The sequence below is a fragment of the Propithecus coquereli genome, unplaced genomic scaffold, assembly GCF_000956105.1.
Source record: "Propithecus coquereli isolate 6110/MARCELLA unplaced genomic scaffold, Pcoq_1.0 Scaffold110, whole genome shotgun sequence".
Classification (NCBI taxonomy): Eukaryota; Metazoa; Chordata; class Mammalia; order Primates; family Indriidae; genus Propithecus; species Propithecus coquereli.
In genome coordinates this window covers 345674-369685 of record NW_012134970.1, presented here as the reverse complement: position 1 = coordinate 369685, position 24012 = coordinate 345674, and the positions used below count along the sequence as shown (strand labels likewise).

The window sequence follows — 24012 nt, the reverse complement described above, 5'->3', positions numbered from 1 at the left end:
GCCGAGGCGGGCGGATTGTTTGAGCTCAGGAGTTCGAAACCAGCCTGAGCAAGAGCGAGACCCCGTCTCTACTAAAAATAGAAAGAAATTAATTGGACAACTAAAAATACATAGAAAAAAAAAATTAGCCGGGCATGGTGGCACATGCCTGTAGTCCCAGCTATTCGGGAGGCTGAGGCAGAAGGATTGCTTGAGCCCAGGAGTTTGAGGTTGCTGTGAGCTAGGATGACACCACGGCACTCTAACCCGGGCAACACAGTGAGACTCTGTTTCAAAAAAAAAAAAAAAAGATACAAACGTGAGTTCTTAAGTATCACTGTTCCAATTCTCCCTGTTCTGCTGGGGGATATATACTATTATAAAGGGCTTAGCAATAACTCAGTCTTTTCTCATGCAGGCCTTGGTTACAACAAATGTACAAAGCCTCAAGTATGCAGCTTTAAAAGTGACTGTTGGCAAAAATCGCCTTGGAGGAAAAGTTATGATTTTTTCTACAAAGATGTTCTCTGAGATATCTAGTGGGGTCTCTGCATAACTTTTTTTTCTTTTTACCATGAAGTGGATGGCAAAAGTGAATTTCTTGGAATACTAAAATACTTTGAAACAGAAATGATAGTTGTACCTTCTGGGTATCAGGTTAGCTTAGTGGGAGTATGGAACAGTTGCTACCTTCTTTTGTGCCACTGGAACTTTTTCCATTGCCGCCAGGACTAGATCCTACCTGAAGTAGGCTGGTGATAACTAGATTATGTTTTCTGAGTATTAGAACCAAGACCTTCTAACAATAAGGAAGAGTTCCTTGTTCAGCACATAGGAATACAAAACAAAACCATAGCAGCTAAGCTCGTTTGTTGTGTTGAGATAGAACAAAAGTATCTTTTGGCTTACTGCAATAATGCATCTTTTTCCCCACCTAGGATACTCAAAAACTCACCCAGCCTCAGTCTGAAAATGATTCATATGCCAAGGAAAAACCATTCAAATCCACTCTGAAATTTCCTATCAACTCTTTAAATTCAAGTAAGAATTATTTCATTTGTAAAACATTTGATTTGATTCAACCAGTTTGTTTCCTGATTTTCATGTCATTTAATTTCTATAAAATAAAAAAATATAGCATTTCAAACATTTTTGGTAAAGATTAAAGCATATAAATATGGTTACCTGATGTATAAGCTTTAAAATTTTTTTGACTTAAGTCTATGGAGGAATCAATAAGGAGATTCTACCCAAACTCAGGTGCTTTGAATTTTTGGAAACATTTATTATTATAAAAAGCCAAGGAGATGTGTGTTAAGGGCAACAAAGAACTTTCACAGTAGAGAAAATGTGGACTTTTATGTGTTTTTCCTCCATTTTCTCTTAGGAACAAACTCTATTAAAAATACATCCCTAATTGAATCAGCTGCTGCTTTCTCTTCCCAACCACCACAAAAATGTTTGCTGGAGGAAATTGATGTTGTAACAGGGGAGGAAGAAGAACATAATGTGTTAAAGGTCTGTATATCACACATTACTCTTCCTGGTAGCACTTACATACATGGAATAAAGTTACCATCGGCAGGGACATCTTTAAAAGTGCAGACAGAACAGTGTTCATGAAGACTAAGTTGTTTTAATAAAAATGCTGGAGGCTCCCAAAGATCAGACTAATATTTTGTTGTCTTCTTATATTTATATGCATCATTTGCATAAAATGGGTTGTTGGGTTTACAACTATTCATATTAGTCCCTTATAAAGAAGACAGCCAAGGATCCTGTCTTAAAATAACTCCAGACCCATGCTTTATACTTTTCATACTTGCTTTTATAATTAGTGTTATCACATGATTAAATAATTCTACTTACACTGAAGGTTTTGCAATGATGATGACTTGATTTCAGTTCAATAAGAGGAGTTTTGTTTTCCTTTTTAAAAAGTTTAGAATTTCATATAACTCAAGCATTTCACGGATGTACACTACAATATCATACATAGGATTTGAATGTTCACTATCAGCATAGGGATAGGAAATGTAATTACTACAACTTTATTATTTTTCAACAAGGCAGCAATGTCTCTTTGCCTTTCTTTATCTGTTTTTCTCTCAAACTCTCTCCATTCCGTTTCACTTCCCCCATGATCTACAGACACAAGTGTATCTCAAAGCATAACACTTGGATTAGATTAACTTTAGCCCTATTGAAGTAATTGCTAGGTGTGAAGCTCTGGCATGCTATATTGTTAACAGGTTGTCTAGGTGATTTTTGTACACAGCAGTATTTGAGAACCACTGGTAATCATTAAATTATAGTAAGGTACCCTGTGGTATTACATCCTAGTTATTCACATTCTCATGCTCTCTTTGAAAATTTTTAAGCATGAAAATAGTTCTGCAATTTCTTTATTTTCAAATAACATTACATAGACCAAATAATAAGTTTAATTTAAAAGTTGGTGTGTATATATATACGTATATATATAGAGAGAGAGATTTTTAAGTGAGAAAGCAGAAAGTATGGTATTGTACAATTTATAGAAAAAAGAGGAACATATATGTATTGGCATGTGTATACATATAAATATCTCTGGAAGGATAAACAAACTATCAACAACAGTGGTTACCTGTTGTGGGGGTGGAAATTGGTAGATGGGAAACAAGGGTTAGAGGGCCTTTTCACTTTTTATGTCTTTTTACTTTTTGATGTTTGAAAAAAAAATTGCATGTTTTTAAAAGTTAAATGTAATAAATTTTAAAAGCTGGTATATAAATCATAAACAAAGGTTATTCTGGTAAAATAGCAGACAAATAAGTGTTATGGCATAGGAAATAATTTGCTTTGAAAAAAATTTCTATATATTTTACATTTTTAAAAATTGTCATTTAGATCAACTGCAAGCTTTTTATATTCAACAAAACAACACAATCCTGGATTGAAAGAGGCAGAGGAACTTTGAGACTGAATGACACAGCAAGCAGTGACTGTGGAACATTACAGTCAAGACTAAGTAAGGAATCATTTTGTAAAGCAAGGCATGCTTTCTCAGGGTAAAAGTTCTAATATAGGTACACATAATTTTCTGCAGATGTGTTATAAAACACATCAATAAATCAGCTTATTGAAAAAACAATATCATTCCTAACGTACTATAGGAGCTTCCCATTTCAAGTAGGCTCTCCTGTTACACTGCATGGATTCAGTTCTGGCTCCAGCACTGACTAACTGGTAACCTTGGACAGGTTTCTTAATCTCTTTCTGCCCTAGTAGCATCAATTTAAAACGGGGATGTAGTTCATGACTTACCGATTGTGAGACTGCAACAAGCTAATGCATGTAAAATACCTATGTCAGAGCCCAGCACACACCTGAATAGTAATCTCATTATTGTTTGAAAAAATATGATGCAAATTATTTAGTAAAGTGAAACGTTTTTCTAAAAGAAAATACTTGCCACATAATTTATCCTTGGCATTCCAAACATGGTGTGGGGGTTGGGATGAAAAGTCAGTTTCTAAGGATAAAAGGTGCATTGAATCCTGCAGGCAGAGTGATGATCAGAAGCTGGAGCCAGTCAAACTGAAAGATACAAGAGGTTTGGTATTCAAAAAACCACAATGGGCATTGTTCAGAGGCCCAAACTGAAAGAGAGCACAGGCAGAGATCCCATGGGGTAAATGGGTTTACTGGTCAATTTTGAGAGGTCAAAGCTTTGGAGGAGACCACTGATAGGAGCTGGATCCAGGTATGTGGATAGTTGTTGAGTTTTTGATATATCAAGCTGTAGAAATGAGTAAGGATAAAATTCAGATAAAAAGAATAGGAACAGTATCTTCAGTTCTGTAACTGACAAACAAGTTTCTAAATAACCCAACCAAGTAATATTCCTAAGGCAGGTACTAGTTCTCTACTCTGATTTAATTCTACTGCCTGCCAAATCTGTTCCCCCTCCCCCGCAAAAAAAATCAAAAACAACAAACAAAACCAAAAACCCAAAACAACTTTTCTTTTTATTATGCAGGTAATACCCATTCATTGTAGAAAACAAAAACAAACATGGATCAATGAAAGAAAGAAATAAAATCACTTAAAGACTTATCTTCCTGAGATAGCATCTGTTAATAGAATATATTCTTCTGGACATTGTTCTCTATATACATAAATGTATACATAGATTGTAAAATTTGTGAATCATTGTGTTTATTTTGCTTTGTAACATGATTTTTTCTTTTACATGTCACACTATGATCATCTTTCCACATCAATAAATGTATTTCAGCAGTATTCTTAATGGGTTCATAATATACTCTTAAATGGTTGCACCATAATTTATTGAACTAATTTCATTTTTTGGACACTTAAGGTTTTTGTTTCAGTTTTCTCCATTGTAAACAATTCTTAGATAAATATTCTTCTGACCATTAAGTCTTAAAAGGAGTTCTAAAATTTTAACCACTTTTAAATATTATGGTAAAAACAATGTAATCCCAACACTTAAGCTAAAAAAAAAAGTTCTCCAACATAATACAACTCAAATACGATTTGAAAACCAAGTTATAATCTAGTTAAATTACAACTTAACAGTAAACGTACAGTCTGAAAAACAACTACAAGATTTACTTTGCTTTCAAAAACACTGAATTCCCCTGGAAGGCTAAGGCGTCAACAGTTCTGTTATCTGATGTACTCACCTTCCTTTTTCAGTTATGCGCAATCAAGGCAGTCTAAGGCTGATCCTCAACAGCAAACTGTGGGCTCAAATGAAGATTCAAAGAGCAAACCACAAAAATTTACAAATAACAGCTACTGATTTAGAAGACTATAATATCAAAATATTTTTAATTCAGGTAAGTGAGAAATTTCGGTTATAGAGAATTATCCTGCTATATTAAAAGATCTCTGAAATTACTAATTTGGTTTTTTCATTTTGTTTAAGTAATCTGTACCAATGGCAAAAAACCAGCCATTCATTATGGTTGTTTACAGCCTCAGAAATTAACACCAAAGTAATCAATTGGTATCCATTCCAAGACATTTGTACGATCTATGCAATCAAATCTCTACCCTTTTCTTTACTATTGAACTTATGTCAACAGTCTTACTAAGTTACCAAACTGGCTACTGTCACAAAGGGCTCCCAGAAAGAGGTCAGCAGAGTCTGAAGCCTGACGTTTATCCTGCAAACTGAGATTGAGAAGGCTTTGGGATTACCAGAAAGGAACCAGTGAGCAATGGAAAAACACAGGGCTGGCAAGTTAAAACAACCAGTCCAATAGCAAATTCCAATTATGGACATGAGTAGATCTCCAAGGTAACAAGATGGGAGCACAGCTTTAGCTGTTCCTGGCAGCAGGAATGCTCAACCTCAAATACAAGATCCAGACTCAAGAGAGCTGGCAAGAATAAAGCAAAAAACCAACCAACAAAAAACACAAAAAAACAAAAAATCCCTTGGTTTCCCCATGGGCTGAGTGCCAGAAGACTGGAGAAAGCTGAGTACCCAAGAGACTAAGGGATAGGTGACAATACAAGCAAATTGGCTTCCATATAGTAATGTGAAAACAGTTGGTAAGTGCCCAGTGATGAAAAACCAAGGTTTTATTAACCACCAGTAAGTGCACTGTTAGGTATAAGTGATGTTGAGTATTAAAATGTGAGGGTAAGAGAATGTTCAAACCCTGTTTACCACTTTTTAGGGAGATGATACTGTCAGGCCAGATCCCCCTGGTTTTAGGTGGGTAAAGCAGCCTGCCAGAGACTGAAACTGTTGACCATGATTAGATTCTGGTGCTCGATACCTTACACATGCTGACTTTTTAAATAGTAGGAGACTTATTAGAGATAAGCAAACCAAATGCAATAAAAATCACTCAAAACTCCATCCTCAGAGATGGTCACTATTAACATTTTTATCTTATATTTTAGTACATATGTGCATCTGTGTGTATGTATATATAAACATACATATGTACCATATTGTACATACTGTACTATATGACCTTCAGGCAAGTTACCTAGCTTTCCTTAAACTAATTTTACTCATCTGCAAACTGATGGTAACAATAATACACTTTAAAAGGCTGCTGAGATTAAATAGCTACTATGATTGCAGAATACATACATGTGATTTTTAATTTTTTTTTTTTTGAGACAGAGTCTCATTCTGTTGCCTTGGCTAGAGTGCAGTGGCATCATCATAGCTCACTGTAACCTCAAACTCCTGGGCTCAAGCGATCCTCTTGCCCCAGCCTCTGAATAGTTGGACTACAGGCACGTGCCACCATGCCCAGCTAATTTTTCCATTTTTTGTGGAGATGGGGTCTCTCTCTTGCTCAGGTTGTCTTGAACTCCTGAGCTCAAGTGATCCTCCTGCCTTGACCTCCCAGAGTGCTAGGATTACAGGCTGTGAGCCACCTTGCCCAAACTATCTATGTAATTTAACTTAATGTAAATGAGTATTTTCATGACATTAATAGTAGTTCATTCTTCAAAAATTCTTTTATTAGGTGAAAGAATTCTATTCTACTATGGACTGTAATTTATTCCATTAATCCCACTGACCTGAATGATAAAAACCTGAAATTGAAATATCAGCCAATTTGCTGACTAGCAACTCATACAAGTCATTTTACCTTTCTGAGACAAATTTCCTCTTTTGTAAAAGGAACAGAGAAACAAGTACATATTGGATACGTGTGCTATCTGCTTTTGCTAATATAAATGAAATTAATAATGAACCCACAGTTTTATTGTAAGGATTGAACTAAAAAAGAATATTATAAGAGTAAATGTTATATCAATGTTATTGTTACCATAATTTTTATATTAATAGCAACCATAAAAATAGCATAGAAAAGTACTAAAAGTAAGAACTTCTTATGTGTTTATGGTACAATATCACAGACTGCTCTAATGAGCTCAACTTCTCCACAAAGCTATGTGGCTTGGAGGAATGTCTAAACAAAGCGATGGAAAGTAAATGGAAATCTTTTTTTCCTCACAACCCCATAATTTTCTATAGTGTAAAATAGTGGAGGAAGGATGGTCTTAACACACTTAAATTCAAATAGAAATTTTGAACCACAAAATTTCATTTTCTGAATTTAAAATGTACAAATTGGGTCCTCATAAAATCATACACTTTAGGATGCAATTTGGCTCAAGATTAATTGGCTCTTTTTCTCTTAATTTTTAGGGTTGTTAACACTTATTTACATTCTAGATTTACGCCATATAAATCCTTCCTCACTGATAGTGCAAGATTAAAAATGTGTAAAAGGTGGCTAACATTAATCAGTTATTTATATTCTTAACAACTTAATTTTCCTCATACAGGCCAGTGCCAAAGATACAGGATATCTGTATGCAGCAATACATCATCGTCTTGTTGCACTTCAAAGCTTCAATAAGCAAAAGGATGTCAATCAAGCTGAAAGGCAGTCAGAAACAGTCCAACAATTAAACTGTGATAGCTGTGATGAGGATGAGGATGATTTCACCCAAGTCACTAAAAATAGATCAGGTAAATAGCCTTTGTTTTCTTAGGTCAGAGGTTTAAAAAAGAAATCTTAAGAACAATCTTAATATATTAAATAGGTTTTTAAAAAGTGGAGTTGATCCATTTAAAGTGGGTGGTGGTTACAGCCCTGGCTTTTGGGATCTGAGGAATGGATTTGAAAATCACTGTTTTCTATAAGTGATCTTCATTAGGATTCAGTGTTTGTCTTGTGTGGATTTAAAACTAATTCATCATTCTTTTTGGAGAAAATCATTGTCAAAAATAGTAAGCTCAACTTGTTATATAGATGTGACTATTCTAATAAAGTCATCCAAGTATTTTCAGTAATTATTTCACTTGAATTCTGTATTACAGAGGACTGAATGATACAGTTACAAAGATAGTGTAGTAACAAACGTTTTTTTCATCTTTTAATCATTTTGAAATCTTAAAGCTGCTTTAATTATACATAATTTGAGAATCTATCAAAGAACATGTATATAACTGGATGAAATATCTTCATTTGCTTAATACTAAAAATGTAATCAAAAGGAAAAATATATAAAACATGAAGATCAGTATCATAACTTGCTTGACTCAGTAAGCCAGAGAACTAAGTGAATAAGATTTTTCTGGCTACTTTAAACAAATCTATTAAAAATGGTTTATTATTCTTTGAAATATATAAAATGAATAAAAGTATATTTTATATTATGTTTATATTGTAAACAATAAAATGAGATCTATTAGAAAATTAGTTGGTATTCATTAAAAATGTCAATTTGAAAGAAAGATTAAATGGCAAATTCTCTTACCAACCAATGACACATAATTATGAAATCTATATTCTATTATATTCCATTTTAGGAGAGGGGTGATATGCAACTATCTTAATGTAAAACAATGGCAATAATGCAATGCAAATGTCAATCCCATGAACACTCTTTCCCTTGCCATTTGTTCCCCTTTTCACTTAGTATCTTCTCCAAGAGGTATTGCAAACAGATTCTAAAATTAAATGGAAGCAGTAAAAAGTCTAATTTTTTGGACTCTGTTGCCCATAAATTAAAAAAGGCTTAATTATCTAAAAAGAGGTCATGTTTAAAATTATTAGCTACATTTCCAAATGTTACTTATACAAATGTAGATTCTGTATCTTTCATTTCCTTACCAATGAGCATACTCATGAGTATATTCATGTTCAATTATATTCAATATTAAATCTGGCTTAAATATAATATTGTATAATAAAATATGTTTAATTTATATCACAGATCCTTCTAGGTGGACCTACAGACAGTCAGTTGCCTGTTCATGAGCACCACCTACTATAAACATGACAACATCTACAAAAAAGATTGGTCACCCTGCTGAAAATACTAAACCATCCTAACTAATTGAGAAGATCTATTCATTCCTTGAAATAGAAAGCTTAAGAAATGTAACTTGTTGCAATTAAAACTTTTCTCTTATGTTTTATATTTTACATTTTGATTAGAGTGGAGAAAAAAGAATTTAAGAAATAAATGGACTTCAGAAGTTCAAAATTTATCATTTTTGAAGAAGTTAATTTAGAATAGAATTTGATAACTAATTTGGACTATTCATCACATTGATGGATATAATACTTAAAATCATATCTTGCTAGATTTGACAAATAGCTAACAAAAATGTTTATTTTTTTTTAGTCATACATTGGCCAGAAAACAAATATTTTACTAAATTTTCAGAGTCATTTCTTTGAAAAACACTATAATTATATGATAACCTTTCACTAAATCATGTTTATCCTCTAGGAAATGTATATTTTCATTTAACCTTTGGATTTCCCAATACTATAAGCTTATATATTCACAATATAAATTCCTTTAAAAAGAGCATCTATTCTTGGACTTGTATTTATTTTATTTTGTATATATACTTGACTTATGGTCAGCATGCAATAGTTGAACAAAATGAACAAAATATATTACCTATGTCTCAAAATACCAAATATGTTAACTTGCTGTTCTTTGCTTTGTTTATGTAATTAAATTGTCATTAATATTCTAGTAGGCATGGCTGTATAAAGACCTTTCTTAAACACATGTACCATATATAGCCAAATGAATCTTTTTCTTAAATGGCATTAGAGTAGAATTTAGTAATTTAAACAATTGTGCAGCAGACTTTTGATGCTATATTTTGAGATGTTTCAGAGTATATGTTTCAGGTCCTTTATGAAAGGATACTTTCTTTCACACAAGAAAATAGCTGTATTTCATTTTTCAATCCAGTTTGATCACCCTGTGGTTTCAAAATGAATTTTGATTGTGACCCCTAAACAATTCCCCTTAGGAGATAAAAATTCACAATTAGAAAATGATTTCTGAAAATGTTCTGAACAATGGCAACATATTTGGAATAGGAATAACTTCACAAAGTGATACTTTGAAGAACAATATGCATTTGGAAGTATACACATGAATATATTTTTAAAAGTTATACTAATTTATTATAATACATTTAATATAATAATAAATATATAATTATATATGTATCTATTAAGTCAAACCTCAGCTAATGCCTAAAAATTTAGTACATGACTGTTGAATTAACTTTTAGGTCATGATTTAGTCGGTTAATTGTTCAGTTTTGCTCTTTCCTTATTAAGTAACTATAACAGTATAAGTTAGCTAATACGAGAGGCCCATTTATTCTTCCAGTGGCTATAGAAAATATATGGTACCTAATATCCTTTACTTCTAACTGAAGCAGTGGCTCAGAAAATGAAGAGGAAAAAAAGTTAACGTGAGAGAGGAAGAGAGAAAAGGTAGAGAGAAGAAAAAAAATGAGCTTTAGCATGAAGGGAAGGATAAAAACAAGGGAAAAGAGAATTTTTTTTACTTCTTCTGGATCCAGAATATACTCAGTGGAAAATTTTCATTAGAAGCAAATATAAACAGGGAGACATTTGGGGAAGATATTAATAGCATAGCAAGAATACAAAGGAGTCCGAAAATGTCCAAATTATAGAAAAAGTTGAGGTTACTTAAGGTTGTTACCCTCTAAGTTACTACTAGCAGCTGCTGAGAGGCAAAGTTCTCGGTCAGAAGGGGTCAGTGACAGAACGTTTAATAGTAAACTAAATGCGTATCAGACTCAATTGTGTATATTTCCAGTTTAATGTACTACCTGGCACACAGTAGGCATTCAATAAATAGAATAAACCGATGAATGAATCCCCGGGCTGGTGGCTAGCTGCGAAGAGTCACAGATTCACTGAGTCAATTTGGGCTTCGTAGAACCTTGGAATCACTTTTAGTTCAACCCATCATTTTACAGATGAGAAATCTGAGGCTCAGAAAGATGAAGTAACCTGCCCAAAGTCCAGAAGCTTATTGGTGGTGCCAGGACTACAAAAGCCAAAGCAAGAGGATCTTCCGAGCTGAAGGAATTAAACACCGGGATGTGCACTGCCATTTGATTCTCCCCTTATAATAGTTTTTTCTCCTATTCCCATTACTTCTACCCTAGTCCAGGTCCTTATCACTTCACGTGTAATTATTCTAAGAGCCTCTCAGTCTCCCTTCCTCCTTTTCCCTCCCAATTTACTCAACTTTCCAAAGCCAGATCAATAGTCGTCAAACATTGCTTCAACTCACTCCTTTCCAGTTAAAGAGCCTTCAGAGAACTATTGTCTATAGGATAAAGTCCAAATTACTAACATTCTTAACCCTTCGCTCTAGTCCTATCTAGCTTTTCAACATTTTATCTCCCCATCTAGAAATGCTCCCTGTGACTGGACTCCTCTGCCCATTATCCTCCAAGCTCCTCAGTGGCTGCGCCTTTTTCCCTCAGGGCTGATGGCTCTTCGGTGGTCAGCCGGGGAGGCCCAGGGTCCCACGTTTGAAGGACCCTGTGCTAGGCTTAACGCTCTGAGGTCCATCTTGATGTTCTTAATGACTTCTGAACGAGAGGCTTAGCATCTTCATTTTGCACGGCCCCACAAAATTATGCAGCCGGTTTTGGGTCAGTCTCCTCAGCCCCTAGCCCAGCGTTGGAAACACCAGCTATCCAACAGGCACTGGTTAAATGAACGAACAACGGGCATGTGGTCTAGTTTTTGAGGTAATAACGAAAAAGAACGGAGCCGAGCGAGAAGCGCCAGACACCTGCCTTCCCGCCAGTCGCTCAAAACCCCGCCCACAGCCCCCGCGCGGCCTCAGACCGTTTCCAGCAGGATTCCTCAGGGCAGCTCGAAAGCCAAATAGGATTCCAGCCCTTTCCCCGGTCGCAGCCAATCCCCGCAGCCCCTCGGGCTCCGAAACTGCAGCGGGCTCCGATTGGCTGACACAGTTAGCCTGGGAGGGCGAAGAGCAACTACAGGGAGAGGGGTGGAGCGGGAGGTCGGCCTAGGGTTTGTGAAGCGGCCACTGCGCAGGCGTGAGTGAAATAGGTAAACAAACAAACAAACCCCACCAGGCTGAGGCCTCCATCTCTTCCCCGCCTACCTTTCCCTCGCGTGTGGTATCTCGCCTCCCAATCGCCACGCTTTGCCCGCCCCCGTCAACGGCTGGGCCCGTCCCTCTTGCAGCGCGGGCCGCGCACGTCTCCGCACTTAACCTCTACCCGCCCGGCGCGGAGTTAGAGGCCCGGGCGGCGCTCACTCGGGCGGTGGGGAGCGGAGGCGGGAGCCCGAGCCTGCAACCGCGGCCCTGCAAACGATGACTTGCTACCGAGGCTTCCTGCTGGGCAGCTGTCGTCGCGTGGCGGGCGGCCGGGCGGCGGCGCTGCGGGGGCCGGGTGCTGGAGGCCCTGCCGCGCGGCCCCGGCTCGGCGGTGACGGCGGCGGCCAGCGGCACCTGGGGCAGGGGCAGCAGCGCGAGCTGGCGGGCTGTGGCAGCCGCCCCGACGGCGGCTTCCGCCCCTCCCGGGTGGTGGTGGTGGCCAAAACCACCCGGTACGAGTTCGAGCAGCAGCGGTACCGTTACGCGGAGCTCTCGGAGGAGGACCTGAAGCAGCTGGTGGGTCCCGGCTGCCCCCGCCGTTGTGTCTCGGTCCAGTTCGCTCCCTGGCTGGGCTAGAGCTTTGGGGGCGGCTGCACCCCCTCGGGCGAGACCTCTAGGGACCACTCTTCTTCCCAGGGCACCCCAGATCCCCTGCCTGTCTCTCTCGCTGCCCCCTAATTCTGGGTTTGCCCGTGGGCCCCCCCTTGCTTCTATGCGTGTGTGTTTGTATGGGTGTGAGAGGGAGGGGGTCAGTGTTAGTGCTGAGACCTCCAAGGCAGAGGCGCCCATCAGTGGAGGAAGAAGGGCTGCTTAGTGGAGTGGCCCCATAGTGTGAGAGGGGCTTGGGGATTCAGTTGTGCTCTTGCCACCCCCACCCCCTTGTGGTGACACAACCCAAAAAATTGGGCCGGTGGCCTGAGATCTGGACGCCCAGAGAAAGGTGGTCACGAGTTGCCTCTGAGAGCTGCGGGAAATGGGGTGAATACGGAGGACACACCCCCTTTTACTCTGCGGGACCACAAGGTCTGGGACACTCCGGAAAACCCTTCAGGGAGAGCCTTTTTCATGCTGAAACGTGGTCGTCAGACAAGGTTCTAGGAGTTTGTATTAAAAGCACACGTGTCTTAGGTACTGAGACAAAAGGAGAAAGGGGGAAAATTTGACTTGAAATATATGTTACTAAGTAGAAATTTCAGACAAGGGGCAAGTATACCGGCTAATGTATGAAATAAAAAGCCCACGTCTCTAATGTAGCAATACTGCCACAATAGACTATATTTGGTATGTTTATTAATGTTTTTGCAAAGTATATAAATCCAAGAAGAAAAACCCTGAGTTTGGTCTTCTTCCTCACCCCTTCCTTTTTTTTATTTTTTAAAATTTATGATCCCATTTCCCCACCCACCAACTGTAGGAAAAGGAGTCTCCAAGGCTAACATGAAAAATATGCCTACAAAAATCTCTATTGGAAATCCCTAATTGTTGGTACTGTGGACCAGAAGGCTTTGGAATTAATTGCATAAAACTGTAATCTAGTTTAATTCTGTGCAAGAGTAGGCAGCCTGTTCTAAACATCTGATAGCCTATGTAATCTTCAGCGAAGTTATTTTGTGCAGGCATCAAAATGAAATTGTAAATCATCTTTGCGTAAAATCGTGAATCTATTGTCAACATTAAACACCTTGCTGCTTTGATGAGTCAATTGAAGAGGGGCCCTGGGGCATTCACCTGATGGGAGAAAGTCTGGGTGCAGATTTCTCTATTTTTCCTAAGTGTTTGAAGGTAGCAGCTTATAGAAACCACTGTCATTTAAAGAATAAATGAACAGTTTGAACAGGAGGTTAGGGTAGTTGAATTTATGTTAGTGAAATTGTGGGTGAGGCAGGGAATAGTAATGTCAGAAAAAAGTACCTTGTTTCTGTTTTGGGAAAGGGGTGTGTCCTTTAGGTTGTACTCATAATTTTGCAAGGTCTAGCTTTTAGAATTTGTCAAATGGCATACGTGCATAAATATGTTCTTCATACAATTTTATCGGTATCCTAGAACAATTTAAAATAGTACACTCAGTTGGCATGTTCATAGTGTGGGATTGAGGGTGGGGAGCTTGGAATTCTAGGCCCTGGTTTCCTGTGGTTAACTTCCTATGTGTTTTTAACTTCCCTGGGCCTCATGGGTGAAAATGATACTTTTTGTGTAGTATAGTCAGTTTTCAAAGTGCTTTCACCTAGTTCATTATGTGAAATGCTACGGTTGTGTTAGATAGCCTCCAGGGTCCTTTCTAGTGCTGGCATTTTGAAACTGGCTAACTTTTTCAAGGCCTCAAGAAAATGTGTGGCATCTCAATTAGGATTAACTCTTGGACCCCTGAACTAGAGTGCCACTAATAAAAAAAACTTAAAATGTAGGGAAAATCAGTAAGTCTTTAAAAATCAAACTCCCTAGTGTACCCACTCTGAGTGGAGAAATCTCTAATAGGTAAATATTTTTCTATTGCTAGGTAATACCGTTTGGGATAAGAAAGCTTTGAAGTAAAACTCCTGAACCGTAGAATACAGTTTTGTAATTGCCAGGCAGTGGAATAGTTTCTGTTGTTGTTGTCATTACAACTTTATTGGATTAGTTTCTTACTGATTTGAACTTGTGTTATCATTTATATTATAGGATCGATAAGGTGATTAATATTGTTTACTATATTTCTAGGGAAAAAAATAGTATGGTGTATGAATCATGTGAATTGGACATAAAAGAAAGTGGCCAAGTGCTCCTGTGAGTCTACACCATGGCTGCTATGTCTGTAGTGTCATGGTAACTCAGTTTTGTATCAAAGCATTCTCTTTTGTTGTGGTGGTGGGTTTTTTTGATGCAAAATAGATCTCTAGGTTATTTGTTAAAATGCAAATGGAATATGAAGGATGGAATGCCAAGATAATCTTATACCCTGAAGCCTCATGGCTTTCTAACTTTGTAGAAATGTAAACAATTGGAGGAAATAGTTTTAGTTGATGAAGCATGTACGGAATAGGTTTACATTCTTCAAGCTGGGCTAAAGTTTTGATTTTTAGTTACTCTCTCATTGGTTACATTGCTTTATTTTTAAATCTTACCTTTTCCCCCACTGATTGACCAACTACTTGTCTTGTAAATACAGGATTTCTAGTCAAACATTTTACGTCTACTGTCTTCTGACCTTGCAAAGGCTAATAAACCTATTATATAGTTTACTTGTGTCATAAGAGATAAAGCATTTAGCAAATGTGGAACTTTTATTAATCAGGGTCTGTGACACTCACAAATTAGAATTTTAGATGAAATAAAACTGATTTGAAAGGATTTTGACACCAGAAACATGCCTTATTAGTCAAAAAAAAAAGATTTTATTTGAAATTTTAAAAATATATACCAAATAAGAAGTCAGCAATTTCTGGCCTCCTCGCATCCATTCAAAGTCTCACAACCTCAGAGGCAACCCTTTTCAATGGTTCCCATTTTTTAGTTTTTTTTAAAAATTCAGGATAAGATAGAATAATTTCATTTAACAGTCTATTCTATTATTGGATTAAATTTTTCCTATTTATTGCCATCTTAGCTTGCCTTTATTGGGAGGTGTAGCCCCTTGGAGTATGTTTTCCTTACTTTGTTTCCTGAAAAAGATGGTATGGTTTAGGTTATAGCTCCTGGGCAGATAATAGTTTTGCCACATGGTATGCAAAAAGTATATTGTATGCAATATGATTATTTATCAAATATAAGAACATAATCTGGAATACTGCCAGAACCTTCTAACTGAACCTTGCTCCTTGAATATCTTCCAGACACAGGCACCAGAGTGTTCTATCTACAGTGAACATCTGGCCTTTTCATTCCTTTGCTTGGAACTCCTTAGAAGCTCCCCATAACCTTTAGTCACCTAGGGAACTTGTTAAAATGCGCATGCCTGAACCTTAGCTACCAAGGTTCTGATTCAGTTTGTGGAGAATACCCAGACTTTGCTTTTCTGAACCATACCCTGAACATTTCTGACTCTTGCTGAATTCCAGGGATCTGTAGTTTTTACCCATCTCCCCAGGTTTGCAAGTGGTGCCAGATCACATTTTGAGAAACAATGTCATAGGCTAAAGTTCATGATCCTTAATGTGCCAAATAAGTCCCTTCATGAACTAGGACTCCTGTCCACCTCTTGAGCTTCATTTCTGATCATTCTTGTCTTGAACTTGATATTCTGGGAATTTCAAATTGCTTTAATTTCCATTAGATGTTGTGGTGGTTTAATTTGATTTATTTATGGATTAGCTCATTAAAATGGTTCAAAATGTAAAAGAGAATGTTGTACAATCAAAAGTCTTTCTCTTATTCCTGCCACCTGTCATTCATTTTTTGTCCCTGGAAGTAACTAATGTTATCAGTTTCTTGTGTTTCCTTCCAGAAGTAATCAATACATACAAATCGATGCAGTGAAATATTCTTTTTCTTTGTCCCATCCTTTTTTTTTCAATTACAATATACTGTGTAAGCTATTTTGCATCTTTTTTTTTTAGCTAACATTATTTGTGGAGATTACCATAAAGAGTATTCTCATTCTATTTTTTTGATAGTATGTACATTATTCCATTGTGTGCCTTAATACCTTCTGCTATGAAATACACTCTGAAATGAATAATATTTGTGTTTATATGTGTGTGAATCAAGCTCTAAAATAAATACTTAAAAGTGTAATTGCTGAGTCAAAAGGTATATGCATTTGAAATTTTAATAGGTATTGCCAATTGCCTCCTTTAGAAGTTGTACAAATTTTTACTTTCACCAACAGAGTATGGGGGTACCTGTTTTTCTATAAATAGTTTATCAAATTTTTGAGTCTTTGCCAACCAGGTAAATAAAAAATGGTATTTCAGGGTAGTTTAATTTGCGTCTCTTAGTGTCTTTACTTTCATAGCCCTTTTTGCTTAGAATGCTCTTCTCCATCCTCTAGCCAATTCCAGTTCCTTTTTTGCAGTCACACTCAGATATTGCTGTCTTAGGATACCATCCTTGGTACCCTTGCTATGCCTCTGCCTCTCTTTGAGTACCAAGTTTGGGTTAGGTATTCTTCTCTGTATCTTCATAATATTTATCTGCGATTATTTTCTTCTCTAGACTGTAAACTCTTTGAGGCCAAGAACTGCATCTTATTCAACATCCTCTCCACCTTTCCACCGCCACACCCTCATTAAAATATGTGGTGAAATGTTTCTGATGTTCTTTAAGATCATTTTTCTTTTCTCCCTGAGGTTGGGGACCAGCTTTTTTCTAGACAAGGGCCTTATTACCAGCTGTCAATCTTTCAGATGTTAGCTGCTAAAAGCTTAAGACAGAGGTTACCAACATGGGTTCTTTGAAAGGGGTTTCAAGTTAAATATGTTTGAAAACATGAGTCTAAACAAAAGACGATTTTTATTTAGCCATGCAATTTTTTTTTTTTGGCATAAAATGTGGAACACAACTTGGAAAATAGAGGCTTTAGGTATACTCCCTTTTTAAATATTTGCAGTTAAATAGGAGACTCATAAAGCTGTAAAGGTATTGACTCTTCACAGAGGCCGAAATGCCACCATTGGAGAATCATTGACCAATATGCCTGAGAGCGCTTATCTTCCACCTCACTGTGTATCACCATTACCTGGGGGAGGTTTTAAAAACTGCAAATATGTGACCAACCATGAGATTACAAATAACAATTTTTCACTGTGATCAATTCTCCTATATTTTTAATTATATAAATTTAGGTCTGAGTAAATAAAAGTATTTATTGTGCATATCAATATCTTCTCAACTAGTATAAGTTAACTTTATTTCACTGTCAGTGAACTTTGTAATATATAACAGAAATGTGTAATTTCAAAATATCAGCAAGTGTACCAGTTATTTCATGCTTTAGGAAAATTTATTTTTTCTTCATGATAAACCATTAGATGTGGATTGTATAGGAAATTAGACCAACGTTTGTAAAACAATTGCATTCAAAGAGAGTTCACCGGATTAGCTCTTTTCTTCCTGAAAGTTGGTAGAATTAGGACATGATAAAGAACAGAATAGTTCCTGACCTATGTAACTTAGTCATTATCATTGAGGTTTAGAGGCCCAGTGAGTATTTACAAGTGGGAGTGAAATGTATGGCTAATGCGGGCATGTTAGTAGGATGTGGCTGCATGGGCATTACATATTGGACAAATCCTGGATTAAGAGCAAGAAATCAGAGTTTTGATGCTGGAACAACAATCTAATGGCTTCGTAAACTTGAGCAAGTAACCGAACCTCTCTCTCTGTATTAGCCTCTTCAGCTTTGAGATATGTGTAATAGTACCTGTTTTTCCTTTTTTACATAATTTTTGGGAAGATCAAATTAAATGATTTGTCATTTACATAATTTAACTTAAAGCTGCACAATCTAATTCTAATTTTTCAGACACAATAATGATCATTATGTAAATGTCACTTAAATTATGTACCTGAAATAATACTGATTTGGTCACTCCAGAGTAGATTGCTTTACTGAGATCACTGAAGTGAGCTAAAGATATGTTGAGTTTAACTCTGCTTGTGTAGTGTTTTTGTAATCAATTTTTCGAGACAGTTATAGTTTTGAAATTTTGCCTTTTAAGAAGCATTTTTATAATAGAAAAGATAATTTCAAAAATTATGATCTGCTTTAAAAATAACTTGCTACAGGGTCACTTATTGCAGACATCCAGGAAGTTTGTTAGTTAATTTACTTTGTTTGAAGTGTCACTCTTAAATATTTGTTTATCAGACCATTTATTGAGCACCTACTGACTACTGGGCATCCTGCTGGGTCCTGGAGAATCAAAGATGAATAAACAGTTTCCAAATGTGTGGAAAAATACATTACACTGTATTGTAACTATAAATGGTCCATGGGAGTAAAAAGAAGGGGGGAGAACAATTTGGGAAAGGCAGGGATGATGGGGAGAAAAGAAGATCTTTGATTTTTTTTTTCAACTTTTAAATAGATTCTTTAGTGATCTTTTTAAAGTTTATATTTTCTGATATGAAACATTTCAAACATGTAGAAAGGTTTCAGAAAGTAACAAGACATCTGTGTATTCAACTACCTAGAATTAACAGATGTTAATATTTTGCCGTATTTGCTTCAGATTTTGAAAAAGGAAATGTTACAATTCCAACTAAAACCCTATCCATCCAATTTTTTTCACTCCTTACCCGCTAACCACTGGCCTGAAGTTATGTCTGTTATTCTCATGCATATGGTTTTACATTTATTAATATGGCTATTCATAAACAAGTACAAAATTTTGTGTGTCTTTAGAAGTTACATTAATGATAATCATATTCTTTAGTATATGTGCCTGTTTAGAAATGTGCTGGTCTTATTCACTATTGGCTTCAAAACTTAATCTGTGTTGATACATGGTAAGTAATTTTAATGACTGTGTAGTATTCCATTGTTTGGATAATTAGGTTTCCAGTTTTTCTAGTATTTTTTAAAAATGCTGCAATTAGAAGTACAAATAATTTTTTCCATAAGCATTGAATGAATTCTTGAATCCCCATGTTCTCATTAGCACCTAATAGACATATTTGCCAATATGATGAGGGTGAAATGCTATCTTTTAATTTTGGGATATTTGAATTAAATATTGAACATGGAACAATTTCTACGTGTAAAGGGGAAAAAGCAATACTAGCAAGACTCTGGTGAAGTTCATCTTGTAGCCAACAAAAAACTCAAAACTTTTTGACTACGGGTCATAGATATCTGGCTCACACATATCTTACATTGTGACCCAGTACTTACATTTTAAATAAAAGATAACAGGAAACAATTTAGCCTTGTTACATGTAGTGTTTTTTATTTTCTATTTAATAGTAATGCTGGCTGTGATCATTAAATTGTGACCAGCTTAAAATGCTTTGTAAGGGCATGTTGAAAATCATTGCTCAAGAGTGAGTATATTGAGGCCAAACAGGTAGGCTGGGCCTTAATAAAGGTGCTAAAAGTGTTATGCTAAGGAGTTATCTCCTAGTGGTTTTCAAACTCTTAGCAGTAGAATACAACTCTTGCTTGGCCTGTCTTTCCCCATTGGAGGTGGGTGATAAGGGTCAATTTTTCTGAAACTTTAGCATTTTGGGAGTAGTATGAAAACAGGCTTGTGGTGGTGGTGGTTACGTTAGGTTGGGGGATGGGAATTAGTCAAAGACTTTTGAAAGAACTAGTTTAGAAAATCTGGAGGCCAGTTTTTGCATTAGACCAGATAAGAGTTGGTGTAACCCAGCACTCAAGCAGTGGCAGCGTGAATGTAAAGTACACACAGATTGGAGAAACAGTTTATGGGTATAATTATTGGATTTCATCATTGACTGGCTGTGGAGATTGAGTGTGAGGCAAGAATTAAAGGTGACACCTGAGTTTATTTCATTGGCTAAGTATGAAATGCTGTTAACTGATGTATGGGACTCAGCAGATTTGAAGGGGGAATGTATAATCAGGTTTAGATGGTTTTGGAGAGAGGTACTTGAACTACCTGTGGATGGATATAAAGGTAGGCATTTGAAAATTAGAGCCTGTAGATTGAGAGGCTTGGGCTAGCAATATAGATTTCAAAGTTACTGGTGTGTACTGCATAGGTCAGGCCTCTGGAGTGGGAGATAACTCAGGGAAGATGAAGCAAAAGCAAATAAGAAAGCAAGGATGGAACTTTGAGCACTACCAACGTATAAGGGAGGAGTAAACAAGAGGAATGCAGAAATAGAAAGAGAACAATGGCGAAAATGAAGATGAAGGCCTGGGAGAGAGAATAAATGGAACAGAAATGAGCCGAGATAAATATCAAACATATTTGAAGAAATCTTCAGAGTTCGTTACATTATGCTTGATCATGAGTTGACTTTCTAGCTGTTAATTATGTGCCACTAACGCTTTTAAGGCAATTTTGAATAAAAACGTACCATTTAGTTAAGTGTGTATGCTTTTAGGTGCTTAAATTATGCCTAGTGAGTTTACATGCTTAACTGTCATTGTCTCAAAAGTGTGAATTTCTTACGTGTTAAATTTAAAAAGACATAGGTCCTTCATTTACTGAGCTTTCATGGAATTACATAGAGTATAAAAATAATAATATATAACTGACTAGTAAAACAAGTTTTAAAAATTTATAATTGCAGTAAATTCAGTTTGGGTCAAGTAAAAACATCTGAAATTTAATAGAAGTGTCACAGACCATTTAGGAAATGGTGTAACTATCATATCTGACCTTAAAGTGTGCTAAATCTGTCTATTCAGAATCTTCCTTCTTTCTATTCATTCTCTGCTGTGTTTTAACAGAGCTACGTGGGGAGAAGTGATCTTTGGCTTTTGGAAATTTTGTTGGAGAAACTCTGTTGCTTATACTGAAATGGGTCTATCTCTAGATCTTTTAGAGTTACCTGCATTTTCCAAGTGTCCTGGTGAATCTTTTAACATTTTTTTTTTAATGGGGAGAAGAAGTAACAGGTTTTTTGGGGAAAAAAATAGAGAAAATATTAGAGACTTTGTCATTAATACCTAATGTTGTGTAACATTGCAGAGAATTGGGAATGTGTTCTAAATTTCAGTAACTTCTCTAACCTCTCAATTATAAGACATTTTATAAGAATTCATGTGTTCCTGTTTTAGTCTGATTAAAGGTATGTTTTTAGATACTTGAAGTCATGTTATTTTCAGAGGTGTAGCTAGAAATTCTTACCAGCTTTTGCATATTACTTTTTAAAAAAATGACAGCTAGTTGAATAGTGACTTGACTTTCTAATTGATGCTGCTTATTAAGTGATTTTGTTAAATGCCTTGTCTCTTATCTGCCTAGTTTAGCCAGTCCGTGTTACTGAAGCTCAATAGCCCAGCCAGCAAGAGCTTTAAAGAAAATGATTAATATAAGAACTTACATTTTATAAATGAATGTTGAGTGTAACTTATTAGAGAATTAGTTCACAAAAAGAAATTTGAGTGGGAATAAGAATTTATGAAATGACATTTCTGCTTCAATGTTAAGTATTCTGATGCTAAATGAACTTTGTATTTAAATTCGGAATTTTAGGAATTTTAGTGTTGCTAGCACTCATAAAATCTTGAAATTTTTTATTCTCCAAAACTTTTCCCCACATTTCAAACTTCTTCACCATCTCAAACCAAAGTTGACTAACACTCAACTGCTGAGTATCTTAATTTCCTGGAACTTGCAGAGAATCAAGGAAGTATGCACAGAAGTTTCTGAACCACCAGACTAGAATTTGCACGGCTTATACAATAATGTTTATGTTCTTTTTTCCTGGGCACATGCATGTTTCATATTGTCCAAACAAAAAATTGGAACATAAGATCAAAAATCTTGACAGGGAATTGAGGTCCTTCAGTTTTATTTATAGCAGGTAAGAAGCAGTAAATTTAATGTAACTGTTCTAAAGACTTATTGTGTATTTGAATTAGTTCTCATTGTCCCTGGAAGTTTTCAGTGCCCCATTTAATACATTTGATTGAGCTTAATTAATATGTAAATGAACACAGTAGGCACTGAAATATTTGGATGAATACATTTAACTTTCTAGACCTTAATTTCTAGCTATGTATTCACCCCTAAAATGGGATCCGAGAGATAATTTTTGTAACAAAATATTAGACTATGATAACTAATTTGCTTCTGCTTAGTTCTGGCCAGGTGAAGATGGCCTGCTTTACACACTATTGTCACTTGGCTGGCTTCTCTAGCATCTGCTTCTGCACTATTGGTGCATTTCTAGAACATGCATGAATGAATTCACTCAACAAATACTTAGCCAGTACCTAGGCCCTGAGGGTACAATGGTGAACAAGTAAGATCACTGCTTTCCTATCCTAGTGAAGTGAAACAAATAGATTTTAAAAAATACCCAAGATAATTTTAGGTGTGGTGAATGTAGTGAAAGTGATTAACAGGTTTTAGGATGGAGTAACTGGCAGTAGTGGCTGTTGCAGCTGTGGCGGCAGCAGCAGCAGCTGTTTCAGTGATCAGGCAGTCCTGACACCTCAAGGTTGAGAAGAACCAGGGTTAGGCCGAGGGAGGGAGGGAGGGCATTCCAGCAAGTACAAAGGAAAGAGTTTGATGAGACTAGACAAATAAAACTAGAGCCTAGGGAATGAGGAGGAAAAATGAGGTAGGAGAAGGGAGCAGAAGTCCGATTACATAGGCCTAGGAGAGTTGGCAGGGGCAAAGCATGATTTGTAGAAGGGTGTTAAGCTGAGTGAGGGAGAGACATGCTTGGGTCCCTCTGTTTGCTGTAATAGTCTGTCAGGGGGCTGGCCAAGAGTGGAAGCAGGGAACCCTGATGAGAGGCTTGTGAAGTACATTCCGAGAGTGAGATCATGAGTGGTAGTGGTAAAAAGGAGATAAGTGCATGGATCAAACACAGGATTTAGTAATTGGGTGTGGAAATAAGAGGAAAGGAGGCATCAAGTTGGACTCTGGACTCGGCTTAAGCCATAGGTGGGGAATCCTTGGCCTTGAAAATCAAGGGTTCAGTATTGAACATGTTAATTTGAGATGCCTCTTAGATATCCAAAGAAAGATGTCAAATAAGCAGTTTAGTAAATTCATTTGGAGCCCTGATGACAGGACAGGTTTAGAGATAGAAATTGGGAATCTTCAGCATATCTCTTTTAAAGCCTTGAAACTAGAGCTCATCAAAGGAGAGGGTAGAGAAGAAAAGCATTTTGTTCCATTGTCTCCATGAGGTGGTTTAGTGCAGTTTTAGTTAATCCATAGCTGGGTAATGATAGTATCAGTCTGAATGTTAATGCTATGTTCATCTATATTCAGAAATTCTACTCCAAGAATAGTTTTTCAAACCTGATTTGTTGATTAAATGAAGGATTTTCTTTTAATAGTTATTACTTTGGTCACTGCTTTTCTTTAAAAATAAGTTCCTAACGTTGGTTTGCTCTGTCTAAATATAATGAGGCTTGTGGCTAGGCATTAAACTGTTGCACAGGCTGTCTGATCTAGTATATCTTTGTGAATT

At 36.6% G+C, this 24012-nt stretch overlaps 2 protein-coding genes across 3 annotated transcripts in view; both read left to right on the top strand.

Annotated features, from left to right (window-relative positions):
• Positions 1 to 8843, top strand: part of RANBP3L (RAN binding protein 3-like) — a 45794-nt gene extending 36951 nt beyond the window's left edge. For both annotated transcript variants that reach the window (XM_012649748.1, XM_012649742.1), the window contains 6 exons: positions 918 to 1020; positions 1367 to 1497; positions 2869 to 2989; positions 4684 to 4826; positions 7315 to 7501; positions 8752 to 8843. In XM_012649748.1, the coding sequence (XP_012505202.1) occupies positions 918 to 1020; positions 1367 to 1497; positions 2869 to 2989; positions 4684 to 4826; positions 7315 to 7501; positions 8752 to 8795 (729 nt within the window). In that variant the 3' untranslated portion in view covers positions 8796 to 8843. The remainder of the gene's footprint in view (positions 1 to 917; positions 1021 to 1366; positions 1498 to 2868; positions 2990 to 4683; positions 4827 to 7314; positions 7502 to 8751) is intronic.
• A 3305-nt stretch (positions 8844 to 12148) lies between these two features.
• Positions 12149 to 24012, top strand: part of NADK2 (NAD kinase 2, mitochondrial) — a 43818-nt gene continuing 31954 nt past the window's right edge. The window contains exon 1 of the mRNA XM_012649420.1: positions 12149 to 12483. Coding sequence (XP_012504874.1) covers positions 12184 to 12483 — 300 coding nt within the window. The 5' untranslated portion in view covers positions 12149 to 12183. The remainder of the gene's footprint in view (positions 12484 to 24012) is intronic.